Genomic DNA, 26,539 nt, shown 5'->3' with positions numbered 1-26,539 from the left:
AATCCATTAGAATCTGGATTATCATGTTTACAGTAGGGAAAGGGACTAATTTCTTCGGCTATTGGGCGGTATAGAAATGAAATAAATAAATAAATAAATAATTTGCCATCTTTGAAGAGCCCTAACCCCCAATTAGTCCCTGAGAAGGAATTAACAGAAAGGGGTTGAAATGCCTTCCTTACAAGCATTTTGGTCTATTAGTTTCAAAAAAAGACAACTAAGGGCACAATCCTATGTATGTTTAGATAGGAAAAAAAGTCCTACAACTCCCAGTGTGCCCCAGCCAGCATGCTGGGAATTGTAGGACTTTTTTCTATCTAAACATGCATAGGATTGCACCCTAATAGGGGATAGGACAGAAGTTTATAAAAGTTATCCATCGTATGGAGAAAATGGACAGATGTTTTTCACCCTCTGTCATAACATTAAAGCTATGGGTCATTTAAAAAAAAGAAAGCAAGAACTTCAGAGTGTATAATTTATGGAATTTGCTGCCATAAGAAATTATGAAGGCAACAGACTTTGATGGTTTTAAAAGGGAATGAAACAACGTCATGGAGGATTAATCTGTCAACAGCTGTTGGACATAAAGAACCTCCATATTCAGGGGCAGTATGCCACTAAATACCAGTTGTGGAGCGGGGGGGGGAAAGGCTAGTGGCCTTATGCCCTGCTGTGGGATTACAGTATGCTGACCACAGTTGGAAGCAAAATGCTGGATTAAAGGTACAATCCTATGTATCTTTACAGAAGAAAAACATCCTATACCTCCCAGCATTCCCCAGCCTGGCAGTTGTAGGACTTTTTTTTCTGTCTAAGCAATGGATCTTTAATCTGACCCAGCACGGCTCTTCTTATATTTCTTTATCCATAGTTATATGCATTTTACATATATGGTAAACGTCTAGAAGAGGGGAAAAAACCCCACACAAAACATTATAGTGCGAAATGGAAGAAGAAAACCAGATGCACTCATAGACACCCCCCACACACACACACACACACACAGGCCACCCAACAGAGCCCGAATATCTGGACCAGGAAGAGCAAGCAGCATCTTTCCTCTAAAACAGTCCGCGGACGGGTGAATGACAGAAAAGGTATAAACTGGCTCTCCTCCCTCCATCACGGTAATTCCCTCCGCCACCTTATTTTTGCCAACCAGTCTCATCCTGGATTAAAAACAGCTGGTATTTTCATTCCAATCAAAAGGCGGCAATGACAATGCGCCTGTGGCGTTGCTACAACTTCCCAACCAGCACGGCTGGGATGATGCCCCCTTGCCCGCCCCGCTCTCCGGAGATCCTCCTGCCCGTATTTCCCTGGCTAGCGGCCAATGTCCCTGAGAGAAACTACATTTCCCAGGAGGCCGCGGAGCTAAGCGCAGGCATACGGACTCCCATGGGAGCCTCTGCGGCGAAGCTGGCCCTTTGATTGGCTGGAGGAGGTTGTGCTCGAGTTATTCATTGGCTGTTCCGGGAGCTGCGTCCGATGCCGGAAGGGAGAGGGGGTGCAAGGCATTATGGCGACGACGGCATCTGAGACGGAGAGCGGGGAGGGCGCGCAGGAGATGATGGAGGGTGAGAGGCCGGATGGTAGCGCGCGGGGTCTGAATCTGGGTTAGAGCCGGGCCAAGCCTGAGACGGCGAGTGCAGGACGGCTGCGGTTCGGGAGTTGTGGGCGCTGGCCTTATTGGGGGGGGGGGCGCTATGGAAGGGGATTCCAGTGTCTTAGCAGGGAATCTGTTTTTGGAGTGTTGGGTGGAAGCGCTGCGTATGCACTACAGGCGGCTGCTGGTGGTGGGTTTTTTTGGGGGGGGGGAGCTGTGGATGCTTCCCGAACAGAGACGAGCCAACTGTAGCCTCCTTTTATCGCAGTCGCCACACAAATCCGCCCTGTTTCCCCTCCTGCAGGTTTCCGGATCTCTCCGTCTCCCTATTTTTTCCGAAGGGCGCTTTAGAGCTGTGGTGCCCCACTTCCGTTATGCCCTTAGTGCGACATAGGAAATAAATGATACATCCATCCTCCTCTGTGGGAGGTTGTGATGTTTCGGAATAGGGGGTGGTCATCTTAAATAGGATATATCTTTTGGAAGAAGAGGCGTCTGATAACTCTGCCTTCCGGCAGTTCAAGTGGCACCACTAAGTGGCTGTAAAAATCCCTGACGCTGGCAGCTTAAGCTGCTACTTATTCATAAAACTGCATTTCACCCCCACCTTTTATTTTCCTCAGGAATCCATTAATTGCTTCTCAGATTGCTCCCTATTGCCTCAGCTTCAGTGTTTCCCTGCTTTGCTTTACCTTGCAAAGAGAGCAGCCCTCCCCCCCCCCCCCGCAAATGACCACTTGGACTGGCAGTTAAACAGGGCAGCGGCTAACAGGCCTGGCATCAGCGCCTGGCCCAGCGTGGGCATACCAGGGCTAATTTTAAAATAAATTATGGGGTGGCTGGGCAGGCATGTACATGGTTACGTATACACATGTTTTGATTTTTCTTTAAAAATATATTACCCCTTTCTACAATGAAATGGTGCTTATTTGCAAGTAAATGTGTTTAGCATTAGGGCAGTAGAAGCAAACTCCATTTTATTTATGTACTCATGATGATGTTGTCAGTTAAATGAGTTTTAAATGTGAAACTGAACATGCTCAGATTATTATTATGATTTTTAATCAGTGTTGGCAAACAGTATTTGCTGGAGTTGTTCTAACATATGTTCGAACATATTACAAATGTAGAAATAGTTGTAAAGCATGAAATGGTGGAAGAGTGGGGAGAAATGTTAGTTGTGTGCTTCACAACTAAAATAATAAAACGGCCAACTAAAGTGGGGCGATTGTAAGACAATTGAGTCCAAGGCATGTCTACTCAGTAGTATGTCCCATTGACTACAATGGATCTTACTCCTAAATAAGTGAATATAGGGTTGCAGCCTAAATCAACTTGCTCTTCCTCAGGTGTGGTGACAGACACTGTGCTGTGTCAGTAGCGTTGAGAGAAGACTCATTCAACTGCCAGTCTGGTTGGCTTTTACATGGAATAGGGAAATGCCGTGGGTAACAAAATGGCTTGGGCTGGCCCTGTAAAGGCTTCTATGCTATGTTTTTTAACCTATGCCATCAGACTGGCTGGAAAAAAATACCAGAATTATAGCAGAGTATTCTCGCATTACCATGGATTCACCACAAATCAGTCATTGGGCATCAGGTAATAGGGTTTCCCCCAGCCAGGTTTGAGACCCAGAATCCTTGTTTGGGCCATAATCACCAGCCAAAGTATTGCAGCTCAGACGTAATGGTCCTGCTAACTCACATGGGTGAACATAGAGCAAACAGCTACATGAAAGGGCACAAGGCACGTTCATATCTCATCTTATTAAGCCAAGATATGATAATCCAAACACGTAACAATTTATAAAAAGCAAATAACATGTAAGCTAAATATACCCTGCAGTTCTGTGCAGCCCACCCGGGTCCATAGGGAAGATTACAAGGGATTACTTATCATCTAGGTCCTCAGGCATGTGCAAGTTAGTTAGTATTTGATTTAACTTGGGTATGTTCGTACATCTAGCCTTTCAACTAGTTCTCTTGTTCTTTGGATCTTGGCCTAAAGCTGTAATCTGTGCACACTTATCTGGGAGTGAACCCTGTTGAACCCAGTGGGGTGTACTTCTGAGTAAGCATGCATAGAATCAGGCTGTCCTTCTCCTGTTTTGCAATTATAGAAGCTCCACTGTTATTTGTAATTTGTATATATTTCATTGTTTACTCCCATCCTTCTTTTCTGAAATAAATGTAATTATGATGTGTTTCTTTTACGTAGTTGACAGGAGGATTGAGTCTGAGGAGTCAGGAGATGATGATGGGAAGAAGCATGCTATTTGCATAGTAACAGACCTCAGTCAACAGAGTTTAAGGGATGAACAGAATGGGGAGAACTCAACAGGTAAACTTGTTCAGAGAGGGATATTGCATGTAATGAGACTGGCATACAATCGAAGACCCACCAAAACCATCTTTCTTAAGCTTAGTGAAAGTGTTCTATTTTGGGGTGTTACTTTTTATACTGTGTTGTGTTCGCACCCTGCAAGTTAGCAGTGCTTTTGTGTCATTTGGGTTAACAAATATTGATTGTGTTGTTTTTAGTTCCTGATAAGTGTGTAATGCTGTAGCTCTTGGATATACTGACAACTTGTGCACTTTTTAGTGGAAAGCAGATTTATAAATTTTAAAATTCAGGGGTGGGCAACTTGTGGCCCTCCAGATGCTTTGACCTACAACTCCCATGATCCCTCACCATTGGCTATACTGTCTAGGGCTGATAGGGATTGTGCCGCTCTAGCTGTTTGGCCCCTACAAGTTGCCCACCCACTATTTAAATATTCTGGAATGTTTAGCTTCTCTGAACAAGAATGTTTTGCTTATATTTCTCTCCCTGCCACTCTCTCTCTCTCTCGATTCATATAACACCTGCATTCGCCTCTTTGTAACATGAGGTGGCAGCTTATACTATAAGCCTTACTTACCTAGCAGAGGATGAATATGATTGGAAAAGGGATGAATGTGGAAGAACCACCATTGTTGAAATTAAAATTCAAGCTTATGACCTCTAATTGCCTTGTTTGATAAATTTTCTAAAGTCTAAAGGAATACATGTTTCAGCATGTCTCTTTTAGAAGCAAAGAGCAGTATTTGGGCATGTTACCGTTAGATGAACAGCAATAAAATGTGCTCTATTTTTAAAAACGTTACTTTTTAAAGTTGATATAAAATGTGAACTGCAGTTGCAATGCGAAACAAAAGATGTTTATGGTCAACATGGAAAAAAAACCCTTTTCTTTTGTTTAGGTCACCATAACATTTTTTACTTTTGAAGGCTTGTAGTGTCCAGCTACTATCATAGTTTTAGATTAAACAATCAATCAAATCCTTCTAGACTCAGTGTACTAAAGAAGCAGGAATAGGATGTGAGGCCTTTTGGGTATGGAGTGACATCTACTTTGTATGCAGAGGTGGCCCGATGCTGTGTGAATGGGAGTTGTAGACTCAAGAGACAGTCTTATTGACGTCCCTCTTGAAGAAGTGTGTGTGTGTGTGTGTGTGTGTGTGAGAGAGAGAGAGAGAGAGAGAGAGCGCACATATGCATGCACATGGAGGGTCTGGACAGCAAGAGTAGCCTCTCTTTGATCTTAATTTCTCTTCTCACTTTCCTCTTGCTGCAAACCAACATTGAAAATCTTAATGGAAACAGTTGTTCTGATGAACTGTGCACTACCACCATACAAAATAATAAAATGCCTTGTGTTGTGCTTTGATACTGAATGTGGATGAGCCACACATAGAATGAACTAGTTCAGCCTTCCCCAACCTGATGCCCTCCAGATGTGTTGGACTACAACTCCCAGAATCCCCCAGCCAGCATAGCTGGATTCTGGGAGTTGTAGTCAACACATCTGGAGAAAACCAGGGTGGGAAAGGCTGAGCCAGGCAGTTTCCCACATACTCAAAGAAGAAGTGCACTTGAGGGGTTCCTGTAGTGATAAGATCCTGCACTTCACAGAGTGATTTACTCAAATAGGATATCATTACACAGTATTTAAAATTTAGTGAAAGTAGTACAGTAACCTGGCAGTTAGCTGGTTGCCCTGGACATGCAACCATTCCATCTGGGTGATAGGTTACCCAGGTACATCTTGGCTGCCCTATGACACACAGGCCCATTTAGGTGAGGGGGCTGATAATATTTTTGTTCTGATGCAAGGCTATAATGTATGATTCTCTCATACTATCTGACTTCAGTATTTCAGACTTAAATAATCTCCAGTGTCTCTCTCTCTGTACTATTTGGCATTTGTAGACTTCTAACCTTTTTCTTTCTAGTTTAGTATAGTAATTACATTCATAGGATTTCAAAATTTGAATAGTAGAGCAACCCGCTCATTTCTGTCACAGCCAGAATACAGCTTTCTAATCCAGTACCTTCGACGAGTGGGCCAAAGCCATTAGAGAAGAGTGGCTTTAGTGTCATGTTTTGATATGCCAGTCAGATCTTATATGCTTGGTTTGAAGTTAATTTTATGCATCCTTAGCTCTTGGCACGAACATGTTAACATATATATAAACTATTCTATCCTACTTTTTGACAATAAGCATCAATTACCTCCCTTGATCAGAGGGATCTGGAGACATTGTAGTATATAACTCTTTGAAATGAATAAACCTGATTATCTTTCCCCAGAGTTTGAGTCATCCTATGCTGATTTTGACAAACATCATGCTTTGCAGGGAAAAGTGCTCATATTTGGGATTTCTTGAGGACTGCTACTTTAATTGTATATTTTGAGGTATCAGATAATCGGTCTTCTTAGTTGTCTTACTCATCCAAATGGTTTGGGTTTTGATTCAGTCTCTCCCTCTGATGTAGTGCAGATTCTTTGGGCTGCCCCTTGCAAGTTATACCCCTGAAATGTTTTAGAATCTCCTGCTGGTATTCTGTGTTAGCTAAGAAGCCCAATAATACATGTTTCAAGGGTAAGAATATCTTTCTTTTTCTGTTGAGTTTAATTTTAATGATAAAAGGATCAAGGAAACAGTGAAAACTGAACCCACAACTATTTAAAGACAAACATGGGTTAAGAATATATGTTGATTACACATTTCATATGTGTACACACACTGATGCACCTTTTATTAATTTGCTATCTCACTGTAGATTACTGAATAATTCGCTATTGCATGGAAAAATATTTTTTTCCAGTCCAAAGCAATTGTGTCAGGTACCACTGCATAAGAAGCCCAGGTATGTTAATAGAAATTGTGTTAAAATTTCAAGAAAAGTAAGTATCTCTTCCAGCATATAGCATAAGGAACATCTCTTACTCCTTGTACATCTTTCAGGTGACTTTTATTATATGGGAGAGCAAGAGTTTTGTTCTTTAGACTATCTGTGGGGGCACATGCTGTTAATATGACAGGTACACCAATTAAATATTTGGGGTAGAAGGATAATGGTGTTAAGTGCTGTCATGAAGACACAACATTAGACTTGTTAGGGAAGACTTCAAACTGGGATTTGGGAGGCCTATAGTTCATATTTGTCTTCAGAACTTGTGTATTTCTGTTCAGAAATCTTTGAAGAAAACAGACATTTCCCTGCCAACTTGTTTGCCACCTTGAAGCAATCTATTCTGTTAGGCCTCTTTCAAAGAGAATGACCATTCTCTGGAATGGGAGCGAGTGCTCTCAGTTTGGGCATAATGGCAGCAATTGTCTGGCTGTGACTCTGGCAAGAGCTTCATGAACAAATTGCTCTGCCAGAATAGATGAGACTGAGAGCAACTGAAACTATTGCAACACCTCCAGGACTGTTGTTCATAATGATGAGGTAGTTCACAATTACACAGAGAACTCCTTTTGTAGTCACTGTCAAGGTCTCTCTTGATTTTTTCTAATCCTGGCCAGAGGGTTTATAATCTAGCAGTAGTTCCAGTGGAGCCGCCTGCTTCTTCCAACGTAGTTTGTTTTGACTGAGGATTATTTGCAGCCTGTATTTCATCAGCTGCACACATGCAGTTTTGGCATTCTGACAACCTGGATTTTTTTATTTTACATTGCCTGTGTCTGCAGAGCTCACAGAGGGAGCTTGCTTTCAGCCTCTACCACATGGTGGCAAAATTGTTAGCTGACTTCCCAACAGATTGTGACAGCCATTTTGATCATGACTTCCTACAGTTTTTGATCATGAATGTGTGCTGCGTTCAAATTAGCAAGGTAGGCAGGTGGCCACTTTGCACATGTTCACAGTATTATCTCCTGGATTCTAAAGTTGTAATTCCATCCTGTTCACCCCTAAAATACAAAAACACTTGTCATATCTGAAGATGGATGGCTTGGGCAACTGAAATTATAAATCATGAGAGTGGATATTTAATTGGACCATTATCTGTCCAATTTGATTGGAATACATTATCAATACTGAAATGCTCCTCAAATGGTGGGACTGTGTATGGAACTGTTAGGCGTAACAGTTGGCTGAAGCAGAGTAGGTGTGGGGTGCTAGCTTCATCTTATCTTCCCAGTTGCTTTGCCCCACTTTTCTTTCCCTTGGCCCCTGCTCCGTTCCTTAGGACTCTTGCCTCTGTGTTCCCCACCTATATCCATATCCTAGACCAGCCTTCCTCAAGAGACCTTTGGGATGGGTAGAGAGGAGGCAGCTGGGACATGGGGATGCAGAAAGAGGGGGGGGAAGAGAAGGTAAGACAGATTTCTGCAACCCAGTGTCCTCCAGATGTTTTAGACTACAGCTCCCATGATTCCTGGCCATACTGGCTGGGACTGATGGGAGCTGAAGTCCAAAACATCTGGAGGGCACCAGGTTGGGGAAGGCTGTCCCAGGCCCTGTGCCTTTCCTCTTTGTTTTAGGTCTGTTTAGCTATAACTATGCCTGCACTTACACTAGCAAAATGATGAGGGTGAGGATACCCTGTTTTCCAAAAATAAAACCTGATCAAAGCAGCTTGCAATAAAATCACAATGCAATACAAATGGCATCATAAAAGTAATACAGTATAACTTATCATTAAAATTACCAGGACAAAAATATGGCAGCAGAACAAACCAATTAAAAAGAAATCAGCCAAAAGACACAAAAGAATAAAAAGTTATTTCCCTGGTACTTGAAGTCTAACAATGAAGGTGCTAAGAGGACTTCTCTGGGGAGGTATTCCCAAAAATGTGGCACCACAATCGAAAAGGTACTTCTCTGGTCATCATTTGCTTCTCCTGCAAAGGCAGCAGGACCAGGGAGGAGCCTTCAATGAAGATCTGAGTTGGGTGGGCAGTTCTGTATGGCATGCCAACGAAATGGTGGAAAATGTGAATGGTATTGTCACCTAAAGGTGTGTGACTCTTTTCATAATGAACTGAGTTTGGTTTGTGTTCTTTCTTTCTCTCAAAGCGTAGAATGTGTCTCTTCCCCTTGTCCTGCACTTTTCACTCAGTTGTGTTTCTGGGCAGTACTTTTGACAGCCGCTGCTGACCTGTCTTTGCTTATAGGCCTATTTAGCATGGCAGTCTTTGCCCCTCTCCTTAATGTAGAGCTGCCTTTGGTTGTTAAACATGCAAGTTCATCTGAGTGGGTTAGTTTTGGCGTAATCGATGCTGATGTCAGAAGGCAGTGGGCTTCTTTGCATGTAGTGCTAAACAATGGTTTAGGGCAGGAGTCTCCAACTTGGCACCCACAAAACTTCTATTTCTTTCAATTTTTTAATTTACATACATGGATTTGTATATCTATATGAAATGCATGTAACTTTCTAGCAATTATACATAGGCTTCAACAAAAGTGGACCAAATATCCAAATAATTATCCATTTGAAGGCGGTGTCTATATGCCACCCATTCAAATATTGAAAGGGTTATACAGTCCTCAATCCATTGCATTATAGGAGGTGAGTGTTTATCCTCCCAAAGTTGTAATATCAGTCTTGTAGCTGTCAAAAGGGTGCTGAAAATTCATTTACATTAACCATTTGTTAATTTCCATGAAGCAGGTAAATAATTTAAAGGAGTGTGTACATAAGGGAATACTAAAGGCTGTTCCAGTACAAAATTTATCTGCATAATAACCTCCTCACAAAAAGAAGCACTACGGGACATTGCCAAAATATGTTTAAAAGAAATATTAGCTGCATAACACTGCCAGCAATTAGCCAAATTAGACAGTCCCTTATTAAAGAGACATTGCGGTGTCCAGTAGACATGAAACAAATGTTTTTGTTGAATAAGATGCAGCCTAAGATCTGTAGTCATTGTAGGTAGACACCAAAGTGGTGATCCAGTGATTAGGCATTTTGTGGTGGTGTCAGCAGCAATTTCTCAAATTCCCAAATGTGCCCACTGGTCCAAAAACTTAGTGCTATGGGAAGGAGACTTGGGCCCATGCCCTCCCCTTATCTCCTACACTGTGGCTGCAGAGTAGATGCTTCTGATCTCCTTGCAGCTGTGCCAGAGGAGGGGAGAGGGAGGGTATAAGCCCAAGACCTGCCAAGGCGCAGAAAGCGGAGCAAATCCTATATGCATTTTCAGGGGGAAGAGAGATTTGGGAGGTTTTTTTTCCAAACAACCTTTGTTACCATATTTCTCAACAATACATCTCTCACTCCTCAGTAATATGAGCAAAAAGGACAGATCCCTGTCCCTAGAAACCTACGAGATACATTTATGGTGGGTAAACAACAGAAGAACTGGAGGGAAGAAAGAGGCAAGGCTTGTGATGGAAGAATGTGATCTAGTTCAGTTACATGTACTTAAGGGGGAAGGGCCCTGGCTCAGTGGTGGAGCACCTGCTTTGCATGCAGAAGGTCCCAAGTTCAGTTCCCAGCATCTCCAAGAAGGGCGGGAAAAGTTCCTACCTAAAACCCTGGAGGGCTGTTGCAACTGGTCCAGGGCAGCTGCCTATGTTCCTTCCTAAGCTTTTTGTGGCTGTGGATTAGGAGTGAAGCCAAAGGGCTTGCAGAAAAAAGATCTGAAGAGGGACAGAGGTGGCACTGTGTAGGATTTCGGAAGGAAGTTTCAACCATAAGGTATAGCAATGGCGACTGGGCAGAGTTGCTTAGGAGAGCAAGAGACCTGCTCAAGAGAGGATAGTCTGTTCAGTGGATTTCTGCATATCCTCTCTGCTAGAATACATTATTTCCTATATGTTGCTCAATAATGTGTGAAGGAGAGAATCCACCCACCTTCCAAATGGAGAGCATGTATGAATAATTTAATGCAAATCTCTGAGTCCATCTCCACTTGTGTGCACACTCTCAGAAAGTGCTTTTAGTAGCAAGGATCTTCTTTTTAAACATCAAAGCAGTGGAACTGTTTCTTCAAACTGCTAGCAATACCCAGCCCATTCTGTGCATGGCCCCCAGTGTATTCTAATGAAAAGGCGAGACCTAGCAAGATGGCTTGTGAATATATTTGGCTACCTTTTACTCAAGGAGAATGTGGATGAAGTTCTTCTGGTGACTAGACAGACAAGTCAGTGGGTCGGTTTGCATAACATGAGGTTAATAAGTCACGGTGGCTTGTTAACCACTCTGCATGTGCTGGCCTGATTTACATAATTACTCTTGCTGGGTGCAGGTTGTCCTGATGTCCGAACCTGGGGAGAGTGGGTGGTTGGGGTGGTTAACAAACCACGCAGAACTCATGGCTTGTTGTAGGGTTGCTGGGTGGTTTTTGATCACCCCAATCATCTACCCTCTCTGGGTTTGGATAGTACAGCAAGTCGTGCCCAGCGAGGGTAATTATGTAAATCTGGCCAGCATGTAGCCACACGCAGGGTGGTTAACAAGCTACTGTGGCTTATTAACCACCCTCATGTTGTGTGAACCAGGTCAGTGTTTTGCCACTGGATAAGCCTTATGAATTCATTTCTTCCATTATGAGCACTCCACCATGTTATCAAAGTGCACAGATTGTTTCTTCACGGCGGAAAACTGAGAAGATGGCCGAAGTGCACAAGTAACCTAACATTTCTGATGACAGTATGTTGTTCTGTCAGCAATTAGTCCATCTGTCAGGCGTGACCTGCCTCCTTTAACCATTGAAACACAACGTTGCTAATGTACATTTTTCAAGGATACATTGGTGCGGTGGCTTAGTGGGGCCGCGGTGGCTTAGTGGTTAAGACGCTGAACTGCTGACTGGAAGGTCGGCAGGACAGCAGTTCGAGACCCGAATGCCGCGTGATGGAGTGAGCTCCCGTCTTCAGTCCCAGCTCCTGCCAACCTAGCAGTTCGAAAGCAAGAAATTGCAAGTAGACAAATAGGTACCGCTCCGGTGGGAAAGGTAACAGCGTTCCATGCAGCTCGGTTTTCAGTCAAGCCAGCTACATGACCACAGAAGTGTCTTCGGACAGCGCTGGCTCTTCGGCTTAGAAATGGAGATGAGCACCACACCCTAGAGTTGGACACGACTGGTTGGGGACACCTTTTCACCTTTACATTGCTATTACTTTCTTGTGCTGTACATCAGGCTGTAGCAACCTGTTGCTAGCAAGGTGACCGTTAGCTTAGAAGGACTTCTATGAGACTTGCATAGCTGTCATAAAGTCTGCACACATCAGGTGTTCCCTGTGTCCTTAAGGCATGCATCCTCTTGTATTGTGGGAGAGCTGACTTTGCAGATTTGCTTTCAATTTGATGAGCAGCATGGGTTTACTTAGGATGCGCTTGCTCTGTTGCAGCTGAAGCAGAGACACCGGTGGATATGGAGACGATCAGCCTGGATCCAGAAGCAGAGGTAACATAGATTTCACTGCCATATTGTAACAATACATGGAAAGAGCACATAGCTCACAGGCGAAGAGCTCTGGGGAAAGTTCTCTAAACCCTGGGCTATCAAGCATTTGTCCCTGGGAGTTATGGAACTTTAAAAAATGTATATCTTTAAAAAAAAAAAATAAGCGGAGTTCTAAGCATGGTGGGCAAAATACTTTGTATGCGAAAAGCTGAGTCATAACAGTAAAGAAATTAGGTTAGAAAGCTTCAGAGGCAAAAAATACACTTTGCTGAGAGAAAGTTGATTCCAGAGGGAGCGTAGCTGTCTGCTTTTTGCCTTTTTTCTTTGAAGATCTGTGCTGACAAAAAAAAATTAAAATCCCTGGCTAGCATGGAAAATGTCGATTAGTCGACAGGCCAAAGGGCTTCACTTGAGGAGTCTGTTTACAGAACCTAATGGGCCGGTTTTCATGACACAGCCAACTCACTGTGGGTTGTGCAACCCACAATGAGCCACAGTGCATGCCAGGCAACATTTTGAATATGCAACCCGTGTTGCCGTGTTGTGCAATCCCAGCCACCACGGGTTATTTGAGGGTTAAACAACCCTCGCATAACCCCACATCAAACCAAGGTTATGTGAGGGTTGTTTAACCCTAAAATAACCTTCAGTGGCTGGGTTCACATGACATGACAACCTCCGAGTGAGGGTTGCATTCAAAATGTCACCTGCATGCACCACGGCTCATTATGGGTTAAACACACACGCACGCACCCAGTGAGCCCACCATGTCATGCCTGGGCTGTTCATCATCTTTGCAGAGCAACTTAATGCAGTCAGTATGCTTCCCCACAGGATTTTCAAATCAGGCTAAGGTAGCATTGAGATAACAGAGCTTGCACTGTGCCTGGATAAAAAATAGAGGACGAATGCTTGACAAGTGGGAACAGCAACAAAATGTGGAAGTGTGGGGCGTGCTTCTTGAGGATTCCAGCCATTGCATTCTGTGGCCACTGAGCAGACTCAGTCCTTAGTGGGCTCCTGATTTGCGTTTCCCTCTTACAGTATTTGATTAGAATAATAACATGAATGACTGTACAATGGAAATATGTATAAAATCTGAAATTAGATTGGAATTATTATTATTATTATTATTGTTATTATTATTAAAAATAATAATAATACATTTTAAAAATTGGGATGGAGTGGGGGGGACAATAGCCTGGCATCTGGGTTGGTATTGAAATCACTGTGTGTACATCTGTGTTTCATAGTCAAGATGGGTAGAAATTGGACATGCCCATAAGAGAAAAAAGGACAAGTCTGGTTTTCAAGGTATGCCTGTATGTACCCTGTATTCCTGTTTGAGTGCTTAAGAGTTGTGACAGCCCCAAAACAGATGCTTTAGGGAAGACATCTGGGTCCTGCACAGCAAATGGGTTTGTGCTCTAAACATTTCCATCACCTTGGTGTCGAAGGCTGCCAGCTCTTCTGCACACATCAGATATAAAGCTTGTTTTGAGAGACCCCTTGAAATCTGCACCCTGTTAAGCCTACCTACCTTCAGGCTGGTTTAGAAGTAATATTAAAATCAACTTTTGCATGAGTGTTAAGACAGCTTATGACTCTTTTGCCTTTCAGGATGTTGATCTGAATCATGTCCGAATTGGCAAGATTGAGGGGTTTGAGGTACTCAAGAAAGTGAAGGTGAGAGTCTTAAGGAACCTCCTCTGGTTGAGCAGGAATAGCTCCACTGCTGCTGCATGAGAGCGTGTGTACATGGTACCCCTAGCACTTCATTGGATTTCTCTAACTAGGGGAACATAGCATAGCACTGTAGCTGCTTCACCTGAGAGTGGGGTTGGGGGAGAGAAACAGGCAATAGCATTCCGCTGTGCCTTTCGCTTCTGCTCAGTAATAGCATTCTGCTGTGGACGAAACTACATGCAACACAGAAGATCCATGATCGGAACCTCTTTTGACTACTCCATGCCCAAGTTGCTACTACCCTCAAAGGGGGTGGGGGTGGGGGAGATGCACAAAATGCAGATACTTGGCATCTTTCTGAAATGGGGCTCATCAACTGCAGGGGAGATTTTGATCAAGAAAACAGTATGGGAAGGGAGAATTAAACACACCTCCCTCAGTGCCATTGCCTAGAACAAATTACCCCCCCCCCCCCAGCTGCTTTTCAGCTTAAAAAAAAAAGACATCAGAAGAACTGATCACTGTTCTTTCTGTCACTTGTAGTTTGGTCATCTCTCCCTTCAGCTGGGCAGTGAAATGTGCTGCAGCCAAAGTTTTGGGGTCTCCTTTGGCCCAGAGATTGACCAGATTGGCAGCAATAGTATTGTCCTGCTGTTCTTCCCAATGAAACCTCACAGTAGGACACTTTGGCTGCAGCAGGAGCCTTCTGGTGGGAGAGATCTGGAGGAGGTGGGAGAGCAAATAATTGTAGCAAGAGACAGTAACCACTAGTAGGGAACTTGTTTTCAAAACCGTTTTAAATACACACCTATTAGGAATGAGACTTGAACATCCTTGTTTTCTCATCTCTGGTTATCTTCTCTCCACCCATTAGGCTCTTTGCCTCCGTCAGAACTTGATTAAGTGCATTGAGAACCTGGAACAGTTACAAAGTCTCAAAGAGCTGGATCTCTATGACAATCAGATTCGAAAGATTGAGAACTTGGAAGCTCTGACAGATCTTGAGTGAGTACCTGGACAGAAAACAAAGAAGCCATTTGAGCTGTCAGTGGGAAAACTTCTAGTGTTCCTTCATGGTGACTGCCAAGTAATGTTCTACTGTTCATTTTTTTATTTATAAAAAATAATAAATATTTAGTTATTTATTTAACTTTCAGTGGAGTTTCTAGGGCAGCTTGACTCCCCCCCCCCCCCCCCAATACACTAACAATAACAACATGTTAAAGAAATATTCATTTAAAAGCCTGGGAGATTAAAGATGTCGTTGCCTGGCACCACATGGATAATGTTGGGCTTCTTGGAGGAGGGAGATCCACAAATGGGGTACCATTACTGAGATGGCAGTAAGGAGTAATTACCTGGAGGAGAGCCTCCAGAGATTGCCTCAAAGCATGGGCAGGTTGGTATGACAGCAGGCATTCCTTATGCTGCCTAGGGTTGTAAAGGTCAGCACTAATACTTTGAATTGTGCTTGGAAATGGCAGGAGCTGGACTGGAAGCCAGTGATGTTCTTTCAGTATTGGCAAGATAAGTTTCCATCTGTCTCAGAATTACTAGCATTATTGTTTAACAAGTGGGTTTGCTTAGTCTTGGGTCACAGAATTTTCCTGTGACTTCCATGGATGCCACATGCAAGGCAATGGCTCCATTCAGACATTATGCTGAACTATGGTTTGTGCTAACCATAGCTTCCAAACATACAAAAACAAGCCATGCTTGTTTGCCATAATTTCCACCTGGTCAATCCTTAGGTCGGGGATAGGAAACATATGGCTGTCCAGATGTTGGTGAACTGCAGCTCCCATCATCCGTCACCATCAGCTATGCTGGCTAGGGATGATGGGCGTTTCAGTCCACCAACGTCTGGAGGGCCATACGTTCTCCACCCCTGCTTGTGTCCTTTGGAGCTGGAGTAATGGCTGTATCTATAGCTTTCAGTTCAGATATTGTACCAACCATACTTAGCAGAAACCATGGTAAGCAAACCCCCTTCAAACCATGGTTTCTGGTTAGCTGGCCAGTTGCAAACCATGGTATTTCTCAGTAGAACATCTCACCAAACTTTAGTTAAGCTTCCTTAACCATGATTTGACATAACTAGATTTAGCCAGTATGAGCACTAATGGGAATCTATTGTTTTTGCAAGGGTGGTCCAGTGGATGTTTCAGGTTGTCTAGGAGACCTGTATACAAATCCCAGTTCTACCATGAACTGCCTTAGATCATTATCTCCATCTTTGCTTCCCTAGCAAACTAATAACCTGTTAAATGTGATTGCGAGAGTAAGTGAGAGTAGGAAATATATTAATGCACATTATAGGACAGAATGCGCTAACCTTAATCTGATTTGTAATTATGTAGCTTCATTTCAGGGTCCACATGTTCAGCACCCCGAATTCCTTGCAAGAAGGATGGGGTACAAATGTGATGGATATTACCTAAGACTGTTTTTCTTAGTTTTGACCTAGCATCCTTTGTTTCCTGTTAGGATCCTCGATATTTCATTTAACATTCTACGGCACATTGAAGGGCTGGATCAGCTCACTCAATTAAAGAAACTCTTCCTGGTCAACAACAAAATCAGCAAAATTGAGAACCTAAGCAACTTACAGCAATTGCAGATGTTAGAGCTGGGATCTAATCGAATCAGGGTGTGTATTTCTTTCTCTCTGATAGTCAGTAAGGATCCTTCCTGGATGAAGCTGAGAAACCAGCCATATCAAACAGAAAGGGGAAGAATGTTACAGAGCATGTAACAGCTGCTGTGAGTGTGACAGTGATTTTCAAAATGAGCCTAAGAAGTATGAGGAGAGAGTGCATGTAGTTTTCAAACCCTTTATTCAGCGACTTCCCGGACTTATAGAAAAAATGTGTTATTCCCCCTTCAAAGAATAACTCAAGAAAAACATTTTAAAATGGAAGAAGCAAATATATCACAGCATGTGGTTCTTCCAAGCACACAAGTATGGTAATAACAATAAGTTAAACTGATAAGCAGCAAGAAATGTGAGATTGAGTGGTAGAACTAGATATCTAAAAGCTAACAACAAAAGATGAAAGATCTGAAGTGGAAATTTAAGACTCAAACAAGTAAGGTGATCTTCAAAAAAATCCAAGCAGAGTAGTCTTTGTACCAGTACTCAAAATCAAATACCCTGTTTTTATAAATACTTCTAACCTTAGATACAAGTTTTTTAAAAATGACAATGCTGACTGTATCTCCACTCCCAGAATCTTGCTTCAGATATTCTGCCAAGCAGTATCTCATTGTTTCGGCTCCACATAGATTCCCTAAGTGTTTAATTATTAACAAAGCACATTAGGTAAGTGGGATTCATCATGTCACTTGTTCTGAATCAGCTGGCCTAAAGATTCTACCTTCTTAAGGAATCCCTTTACAATGATTCTTTGGAAATCACAATGGCAAGGTGAAAGTTGCTATTTAGCTTAATAAATATGAGAAAGTTGCTCATAGCTTAATTGCATACCATGTAAATTCAGCTTGACTGGTCAGTGCAAAGTAGGAATAGCCTGTCATGTAGCATGAGACATCTGTTTTGAATAATCTCATGGGCACCTTGAATTGACAAAACTATGATAAAGGGATGGGTGAGGCAATGGCTGTACTTCAGTCGTGTCTGCTGGTGAAACTGTTGCAAATTGGTGTCATGTTAGCTTACTAGCATCAAGGATTGTAATACTGCTTGTTGTGGTCATTTTACAGGCAATTCAGAATATTGATACCTTGACTAACCTGGACAGCCTGTTTCTAGGAAAGAACAAAATCACCAAGCTGCAGAATTTGGATGCGTTGACAAACTTGACAGTGCTTAGCATACAGGTACCAGTCCTGGCCTTCCCATTTTGTTTATTAATAGGGGCATCACTTAACTTGCTTTGCTTTTCCTCCTTATATAAGCTTTAGAGCAGTCGCCAGTTAGACCTTTTGAAATTAGAATTGCACATACTCTGGTAATTTCTAGCTTTTTATTGGGGATGGAGGAAGGTAACCATAGTTCAGATTAATATTCTGTCCCCCCCCCCCCCCCCGTTAAAGTAGCAATCTGGTGTGTATCTTTCTTCCTTTGACAGTAATGGAAGAGTTGTTCCAATAGCTTGCTGTTTGAAATCTGTATTTTAAATCTGCATTGCTGCTAGGTTTTGTTCTTGTTTTATTCTGTTATATTGCGGTTTTAATGCTTTAATATTTTATATTGTTTTACTGTGTGCTTTTTGGTTTAAATTTTTGTGAACCGCTCAGAGAGCTTCGGCTATTGGGAAGTATAGAAATGAAATTAAATAAGTAGCTGTTGCCTTTCCATGCTATATTCGATATACTGGTAGTGAGTGACTCCTTTAAGTTGTATAGAGATTAAGCAATTCTACTTCATAAAGTGCAAAAATCTAACATAGCATATTCTGCTTCAACCGAATCATACGTGGTGCCTACCGAAAGAATAACTGTTATATCCCCCTTTGCTCATTCACAATCTAGAAAATCCATGACTGATCTTTCATGAAACCACCAGAAAAGATCTGAACTTCGTGCCAATTCTCATGTTGCTTTTGAAAGGCATAGATGCAGTCCGGGATTGTGCTGACGTACAAAGAGTTCATGAAAGTGTCAAGTCTGAACTGTAATGTGCATGGGCCAAAGAGTGTACATGTCTCTTCCCAGTGTGATACTGTGCAGCTCTGGGATGACATGTGTCATATAAATAAATCTTCTGTGTAGCTTGTTTGATAGATGTGTAAGATTCTTCTCCAAGAGGTCTGGTCCTATCACTTAAAGCCAGTTTTTATGTTTACTCTAGAGCAATCGGTTGACCAAGATTGAAGGGCTGCAGAATCTGGTGAACCTGCGGGAGCTGTACCTTAGCCATAATGGCATAGAAGTCATAGAGGGACTGGAAAACAATGTGAGCTGCTATTTATTTGTATTCTTTTACTTGGTGCCATCCATGTACATTCTTTACAAAGCATGAGTAGACAGGTTTCTACCCCAAGAGGCTTACAATCGAGATACAGACACAAGGGAGACAACAGCAGAAGGGGATGGAAATGGAGGCTGGGATAAACAGAAGGAAAACATGGATTTATTTCAGTTATACATATGTAGGGCTAGTTACAGTAGGGCAGCCTTCCCCAACGTGGTGTCCTCCAGATGTTTTTGACTTCAGCCTCAGCCAGCATGGCCAATGATCAGGAATGCTGGGAGTTGCAGTCCAAAACATTTGGAGGGCGCCAGGTTGGGGAAGACTGCAGTAGGGTATTGGGATTTGGGCGTTGTGCCAAAGGCTTCATGGAAAAGGTGAGTTTTGAGGAGAGATTTGAAGGAAGGAAAGAAAAGGTGGTATCACATAAGCATTCTGGGAGACAGTTCAAGCATAAGGGGCAGCAAGGAAGAAGGTGAAGTCATTTGGGGAAGGAGGCAAGCTTTGGACTGCTGAGGGTGGTGGAGTTAGATAAGTGAAAGCCACAGGCAGGGATGTGTCTGGATAAAGGAGAAGAGAGAGGAAGGTGGGCAAGGTCAACAGAGGTTTTGAAGGCTAGGACAATAAGCTTGCACTGGATCTGGGAGTGGACAGGAAGCTAGTGTTAGGACTGAGGATGGGGTGTTAATGTGGTCAGAGGGATGAGACAGAAGTGAATAATTTTGGCGGCAGAGTATTGGATAGAAGTGTGGAGATCAAGGTGAGACAACAGAAGAGAACTGGGGTGTAGGATGAATTTTGAATTGTTGCAAAGGGAGAAGCAGTGTAATCTGGCAAGAAATGGAATATGGGGGCAAAGGGGAGAGAGTCCAAGAGAACTGAGGCTTCAGTCCCTGTTCAACAGGGTGGATGGTGATGTTGTTGATGGATAAGATTAAATTTATAATTTCATATAAGCATATATTAATCATTTTGGGGGTGGGGAAAAATGTGCCACTTTTTCCCTCTTGGCAGTCATTTGTACGGTCACTAGACGGTCAAGCAATACTGCATAAATTCAGAGTTCTTACAAACTTTCATAGTGATAATTGCTCACAACCTAGGCACATAGTGCAGCATCTGTAAGGTTGATTCTAGAGAAGCTTGCAATCAGGAGGGCAGCATCTGCTAATGGTTTCAAAACAAGAAGAGATGTATGTGGTACTTCTAGCAGAAAAAGAGTCTCAGTTCCTTGTCCTCTTGCTAGTGCCCATACACCTGAAATGCTATTTTAGTTAAAGGCAGAGAACAGATGAAGAATTGGGCTAACTTAACTGACCTCTTGCAAACAGAATGCAGGCACAAATTTTTATTTTAAAATCTTGATATGCCTTGCGTGAAGGCCTCATGGGTTTAATTCTTATCCTTGAGAGCAGCATCTTTAACTTGTTTCTTCATAGAAGAAAGATTGTGCATCTCACTAGCTGTGTTTACTGGCTTGGTTTAGTTTATTTGCATTCTGCTTTTCTATTAAAATACTAATCAAAGCAGCTTACAAAAAAATAAAAAGCACAACAAAAATAAGATAGTTTTAAACAAGACATCCATTAAACCAATAAAACCCATTAAAACAATAAAACCATTATCCAAAGGACCCCTCAGTCAGAAGCTCAGAGGGTGGGAGACCACCCAAGGGGAGACCACCTCTGTTGTGGCTCCCAGTTACAAAATGCTCTGCCCTGTGATGCTTGCCTGTGAGGCATCTACACTGACATATTTTCAGTGCCAGACAAAGGCTTTTTAAATTATCCCAGGCTTTTAAATACTTTAGGGTGTAATCCTATGCAAGTCTAGACAGGAGAAAGTCCTGCAACTCCCAGCATTCCCCAGCCAGCCATGCTGGGAGTTCTAGGACCTTTTCCTGTCTAAACATGCATAGGATTGCACCCTTATTGTCTTAGTTTGTAATGTTCGTGTTTTAGCTGTGATTCTTCTCATACTTACGTTGTATAAATTCACATGATTAAATTTTGTGGTGCTTATTACTTTGATGTCTATGTGTGTTTGATTTATGTTTTTATTTTGATTTATGCTTTAATTTTTATTTACTGTTTGTTGCTCCGAGAACAGTTTTGTTATAGAGCGAGTCATAAATTAAATAAATGCATAAACAAACAAATAAATACATAGTTTGGAAAAATTCCCCTCTCCTGTCACTGGGTTCCCTTCTCTCCCTTGTCTAAAGTAGACTTCCTAATGGGCTTTTAACCCCACTTGGTTATATGAAGCAGTATTGAAGGAGCCCCAACCCATTAGTATTATCTTGGGAGATGGGTTGTGCTTTCTTACGAGGGGAGGGGTTGCACCTCTCCTGGGAATAGGGTTCATGGCCTGTCGCCTTACTATTCTGGTCCAAATTGGCTTGTTGGTTAAGTTAATTGCCAACCAGTTAAAGAAATTACCCTGACTTCTCTATATTTGAATGCCAACAATCATGTTTATATGCTGGGGAAAGCAGCTGGCTGCAGTATGTATGAACTCTGGATATTTTGCTACACGGCATGTCCCTTAACTCCTAATAAGGTTTGGTCCAAGGGTGCAAAAAAATGTGAGAAGGCAACAATTATTGAGACTGAAGTTTTCTGTATGATTGTTTTAGAATAAACTTACAATGCTGGACATTGCAGCCAACAGGATCAAAAAGATTGAAAATATCACCCATCTAACAGAACTCCAGGAATTCTGGGTAAGTCTGATACTAAATGGGGTTGGGGGACTTAACAGGATTCAGGGCACAGGCCTATAGGACACAAATCTACATAAAATTTGCATGTGCCAATTTATATCTGTATATTAGAAATGTTTACTAGGATATTTAGATTTCCCAGAAGGCAAACCCAGCCAACTTAATTCACACCCAATTCATACCAAATAAAATTAATTCCTTAATTTGCACCCCACCCCCGAATTTCCCAAATCAGTAGTTCCTCTTCAGTTATAATTTGCAGTAGCTGTGAACAGTGGTGAGAAGATGCACAAAATGAGTGGCTGGTAGTTTTGTCATGAACCCTTCCACACACCCCTGAAAATGGCAGCATTTGCACTAAAACTGATTTCCAAAAATTTGACAGAACACTAATTGAAAAGAAAGCCAAGGGTAAATCATCCCCTGTTTCCCAGTTCCCATCCGGAGCTTGCTCCAAAATTCCCAGTCAGTTCATTACCTTCGCTTGTCAATCATCATTACCTTCATAAAATAACATAGTACACAATTCCATTTCACGGGGAGGTTCAAAATGCTGAGTAGGTGATGGGAGAAGTGAGGGCTGGAGAATGGGGCAGAGGAGGTGAGGAAATGAGATGAGGGAGGAGAGTAAAGATGCAATGGAATGAGCGTGGATCAAATGCCATCAGGCTGGCAACCATGGATTGTTGTATTGTCTTTAAAAAATTGCCGTGTGTGTTTCCCAGATGAACGATAACCTCATTGAGTGTTGGAGTGACTTGGACGAGCTGAAAGGAGCGAAGAACTTGGAAACGGTCTACCTAGAGCGAAACCCCCTCCAGAAAGATCCTCAGTACCGACGGAAGATTATGTTGGCCCTTCCATCCGTCCGGCAGATAGATGCCACCTTTGTCCGGTTCTGAAGCTACTCCAGTCCCTTCCCCCCTTGCCTGCCTTCCTCTCAGAGTGTCACAGCTGGGATTTTTATCCACCCTGCAACCTCTGTCTTCAGCCCACTGACACTTACAGAGCAAACAGCCAACCAAGAGCACTGATATCAGACCTTGCATATAATGCACACTCTTGTTGTTTTTGAATATTACTATTATAATTATTATTAAATCTTAATGTGTGAGATTTCCTGGTTGTGACAGTGTCTCTTCCTGTTGGTCAACCCAACAGCAAGTTCAGAGATGCACTCTGAAGCCCAAGTATCTTCTTTCTGTAAAGTGACAGGTACCCCCAGTCTGTAAGAATTGCTAGTAGTAGGAAGTAGAGCAGTCTCATTCCCCTTTCCTGAACTGAGGACAGGGAAACCATCAGTCATCACCTGTCCAATGAGCACAGAGGCAACTAGATGCGAGCCAGACTGAATTGCCTAGTTTAATAGCTTCTGCCAGTCTATGCTCAAATTCTCATTCACAACACAAGAGCTGGGTTATTGCTTGCACCTGTCAGTGTTTGCACTAGAAAACATCATCTTATCCTGGTTCTTCCCATTAACAAGAATGCCTATGTTCCATATGCCTCTATTTACCATTCCAGACATCTGATAAGCAAACCTGCATTCCTGTGGGATGGTGTCTAGAAGTTTGAAGTTCCCATGTGTTGACACATTGTGCATCTCATGCAGCTGTGTAACAGTAGCTTGCATTCTGCAAAACATGGTAGAACAAGCTACACAGCTGGTACGTGAAATTCACCTTGTGCTGTTGAGAATGCAGGATGCATGAACAATCCTCTTAAGGATTGAACTACGACTAATCTTTTCAACCAATTATGGGTAAGGTAGGATGGAGCACAATATCTCTAACAAATGAGGCTTGCATTGTAGAAAAGTAAATATCTATGCCGGGTAGGCAGAAGAGATGCCGATTATAGGAGTAACTGATAGGCATAAATTTGAGACCAACACTTGTTTTCACTGGGGCTGTTTGGCATAACCATGCCCCTTGAACATGCTGGCAGCGGATATTAACAGCCTTTTGTTTCAACAAATATCCTGGAAAGCATCACATGGTAAATGTATCTTACAACAAATGAAAGTGCCCCCCAGTCCTTCTCTGTTTGTTGTGAGGAGGCATATAACAATGGGTTAACTTCCCCTATTGCCCAGGAAGGCAGGGATCTTGTGACCTGGTGCTGCTGGACCCTACCCAATTCTTTTCCCTGCCTTTCCCCAGGCCAGAGCTCTGCTATTCAGCTCCTCCCTTCTCAGGTTTTACTCAGCTACTATTGCTCTCTTATTTCCTCCTGAAACTTTCATTCTGAAACATTCGCCTGCTTGTGTGTAAGGCTAATGTGTGTAGGGAGAGTTGGGCATGCACGTGAGCCCCGCCCAAGCATCCCCAGGGCCCAGTTAGACCTTCATGCATTGAGCATGAAGATCTGGAAAGGGCTCTGTAAATACATTCAGCTGAATGCGTTTGCAGAGTTCCCTTGATCCTGAACCCTGCCTTGTCAAGGGTTCTGATCGTAGGAACGCTGTAAGCATGTTCAGGTGAATGTGTTCAGAGCCCTCTTCAGATCTTTGCACTCGACATGCGATGGTCTAACTGGAACCCAGTTACGCTGCAGGTGAGGCTTACATGCACTCCCACATTCCCCTATGCACATCAGCCCTACATGCAAACAGGCAAATTCCTGCATGGGGCTAAGGGCTCCATTTTAACTGCTAAAGATTATCTTGCAAGACTGGTCTTCCTCAGGGTTTTTTTTTCCTTGTGGCAGTTATATCAGCCAGAAGGCTATCAGAATGAAGGCGTATCTGTGTTCCATAGGCAAGAGTAATCAAAGTTGCACAAAACCCTTCAGACACACTGACACCTTATTTGTTCCCTCTCACACCACTTCCCTGGGGAAAAAGGGCTTCTAGCTCTACCGTAGCCAGATGGCTTGAGTCATGTATTGCCACACAACGTATGAGGCCCTGTGCTTGCCTAAATCTCATCACAGCTCTCTTCCCAGGGCAGCAACACACCTCCAGCCCTGTACACTCATGGACCACTTGCAGAAATATGTAGGGCTGCTATGTAAACCCTACCTAGCAATTTCACTAAACTCTACGGTTCAAACACTTGCCTCTGTAGAGACAGCCTTTGGGAGAGGAATGCTACTGCACATTCTTGCTCCTCCATAGTTTCAGCCACTGTTACCCTCCCTAGACATTAGGTTAGCTTGTGTACCTCCATTATTGGATGGCTCTTCACAACAAATGAAACGGAACATTGAAAACTTGCTGTGAAGGTTCCTTTAGGTTTGGTGTCACAGAGGCATCCAAACTGCACCTTAATAAGTAGCTGACTTGCATATGGCATAACCAAAAACTCTAGATATGCTAGTAATCTCCACACTCCTGCTCACATTACACCCTGTCGGGGAGGGGATTTCTGTCTTTATGTTATAGACTCCTCAGGCTGTACTCTGTCTCAAGCTCAGCCATGGAACAGAACTGGGTGGAGTCCAGCAGCACCAGGCCTAGAGTCAAAAATCTAGGTCATACGATCCCTGCCTAACTGGGTAATAGGGGCGGTTAACCCATTGTTGGATACCTCCATCACACCAAACCAAAAGGAACCTTCATGATAACTATCCAATGTTCTGTTCTCCAAAGAACTGAAGACAGTCTAAAGTGAATGTCATGCTGCACAGGGATTTGAACTCGGGCCTCCTTGGTCCATGTCTCACACTGTATTCACTACACCAGGGGTGGGCAGAAGGTTGATCTCCAACTGTTTTGAATTTCAACTCCCAGAAGTCCCTACCAGCATGGCTAATGGTCAGGAATGTTGGGAGTTGAAGTCCAAAACATCTGGAGGTCTATTTTCTTCCCACTTCTGTACTACAGCACACTGGCTGTTCTGAAGAGTGCTAATGCTTTTTACAGAAAAACAACTCTTCACCTTGAATTTATTTGCTTTGAGGGTAGAGAGGTTTCAGTCCTGACAACTTGGCACCAATTGATACTGCAATATTTCATGATCAGTTAGAGTTTTCTCCACATGTCAAGAGTGGACAGACTCTTGACTCCAAATTGTTCTGGAGTGTCTGTTGCACCCCTATACCAGTGTCCACTACTCTCTTTAGCCTGAAAAGGGAGAAGACAATTTGTTTGGAGAAAGGAACTGGCAGGAGAAGCGAAGATAAAAGCTGTGTATATTGAAGCCAACATTCTTCTGGAAATAAGGGGATGTTCAGTTCATGATATAATCCACAGCAAAAAAAAAAAAAAAGGCAGGGCAAGGAAAAATTCGATTTGAACTACGGAAGTGTAGATTTAGGTAAGGCATTAGGGAAAATGCCCACATTTGAAAACCAATTGGTTAGTATTGAGGCACAAATCTTCTTTGGATTCCTCAAGTTCCATGTAGGGGTGATGAAAACATGCCCTATAAAAATAAGCACTCAAGCTTTCCTAGCCCTTTCCTGTCTGTTTCTTTGAAACAAATAAAGCAGCCTTTCCCAATCTGATGCCCTGCAGATGATTTAGATTTCCATTCCCATAATCCCCAGCCAGAATAGTCAATGGTCAGGAATCCTCGGGAGTTGTAGTCCAAAACATCTGCAGTGCACGAGATTGGGGAAGGCTGACATAAAGCATTCTTGACTTCAGAGCCCTGTGATGCTTTCCTAGTTATAATCTACTGCCAATACCTTTCACTTAAAGAAGTTGGTCAGGCTCCTATTAAAAGAACTTTCCAGGTGTCTAAAAGATGAGCTCTGGACTTGCTTTGCTGGTTTTAAAGTGGATGAATTCCCCTAATGCCAGGCTTTCTGTCACCCATCAATTATGATCTCACAGATGATGGCATTAGAACTCTCAAGTCAGCAACAGAAGGTGAGGTTTTAACAACTCTCCATAGGATAGATAGTTGTCAAGTTAATTAAGGTGCAGTTTGTAATTTGGAAAAACTGGTTTT

The 26,539-nt window shown here is 42.7% G+C and overlaps 1 protein-coding gene across 1 annotated transcript; it reads left to right on the top strand.

Moving 5' to 3' along the window:
- The first annotated feature begins 1,490 nt into the window (after positions 1-1,490).
- PPP1R7 (protein phosphatase 1 regulatory subunit 7) lies at positions 1,491-22,760 on the top strand. The gene is made up of 10 exons (XM_084847031.1): positions 1,491-1,580; positions 3,827-3,949; positions 12,242-12,297; positions 13,918-13,983; positions 14,858-14,988; positions 16,471-16,633; positions 17,707-17,823; positions 18,797-18,901; positions 21,555-21,641; positions 22,367-22,760. Exons 1-10 carry the CDS (start codon positions 1,523-1,525, stop codon positions 22,541-22,543), a joined length of 1,083 nt encoding a protein of 360 aa, XP_084703157.1. The 5' UTR covers positions 1,491-1,522; the 3' UTR covers positions 22,544-22,760.
- The last annotated feature ends 3,779 nt before the right edge of the window (positions 22,761-26,539 follow it).

Source organism: Heloderma suspectum, chromosome 3 (genome assembly GCF_057233095.1).
Source record: "Heloderma suspectum isolate Gila_16-S chromosome 3, 16-S_ref, whole genome shotgun sequence".
Taxonomy (NCBI): domain Eukaryota; kingdom Metazoa; phylum Chordata; class Lepidosauria; order Squamata; family Helodermatidae; genus Heloderma; species Heloderma suspectum.
This window is presented reverse-complemented; position numbering and strand designations above follow the sequence as displayed.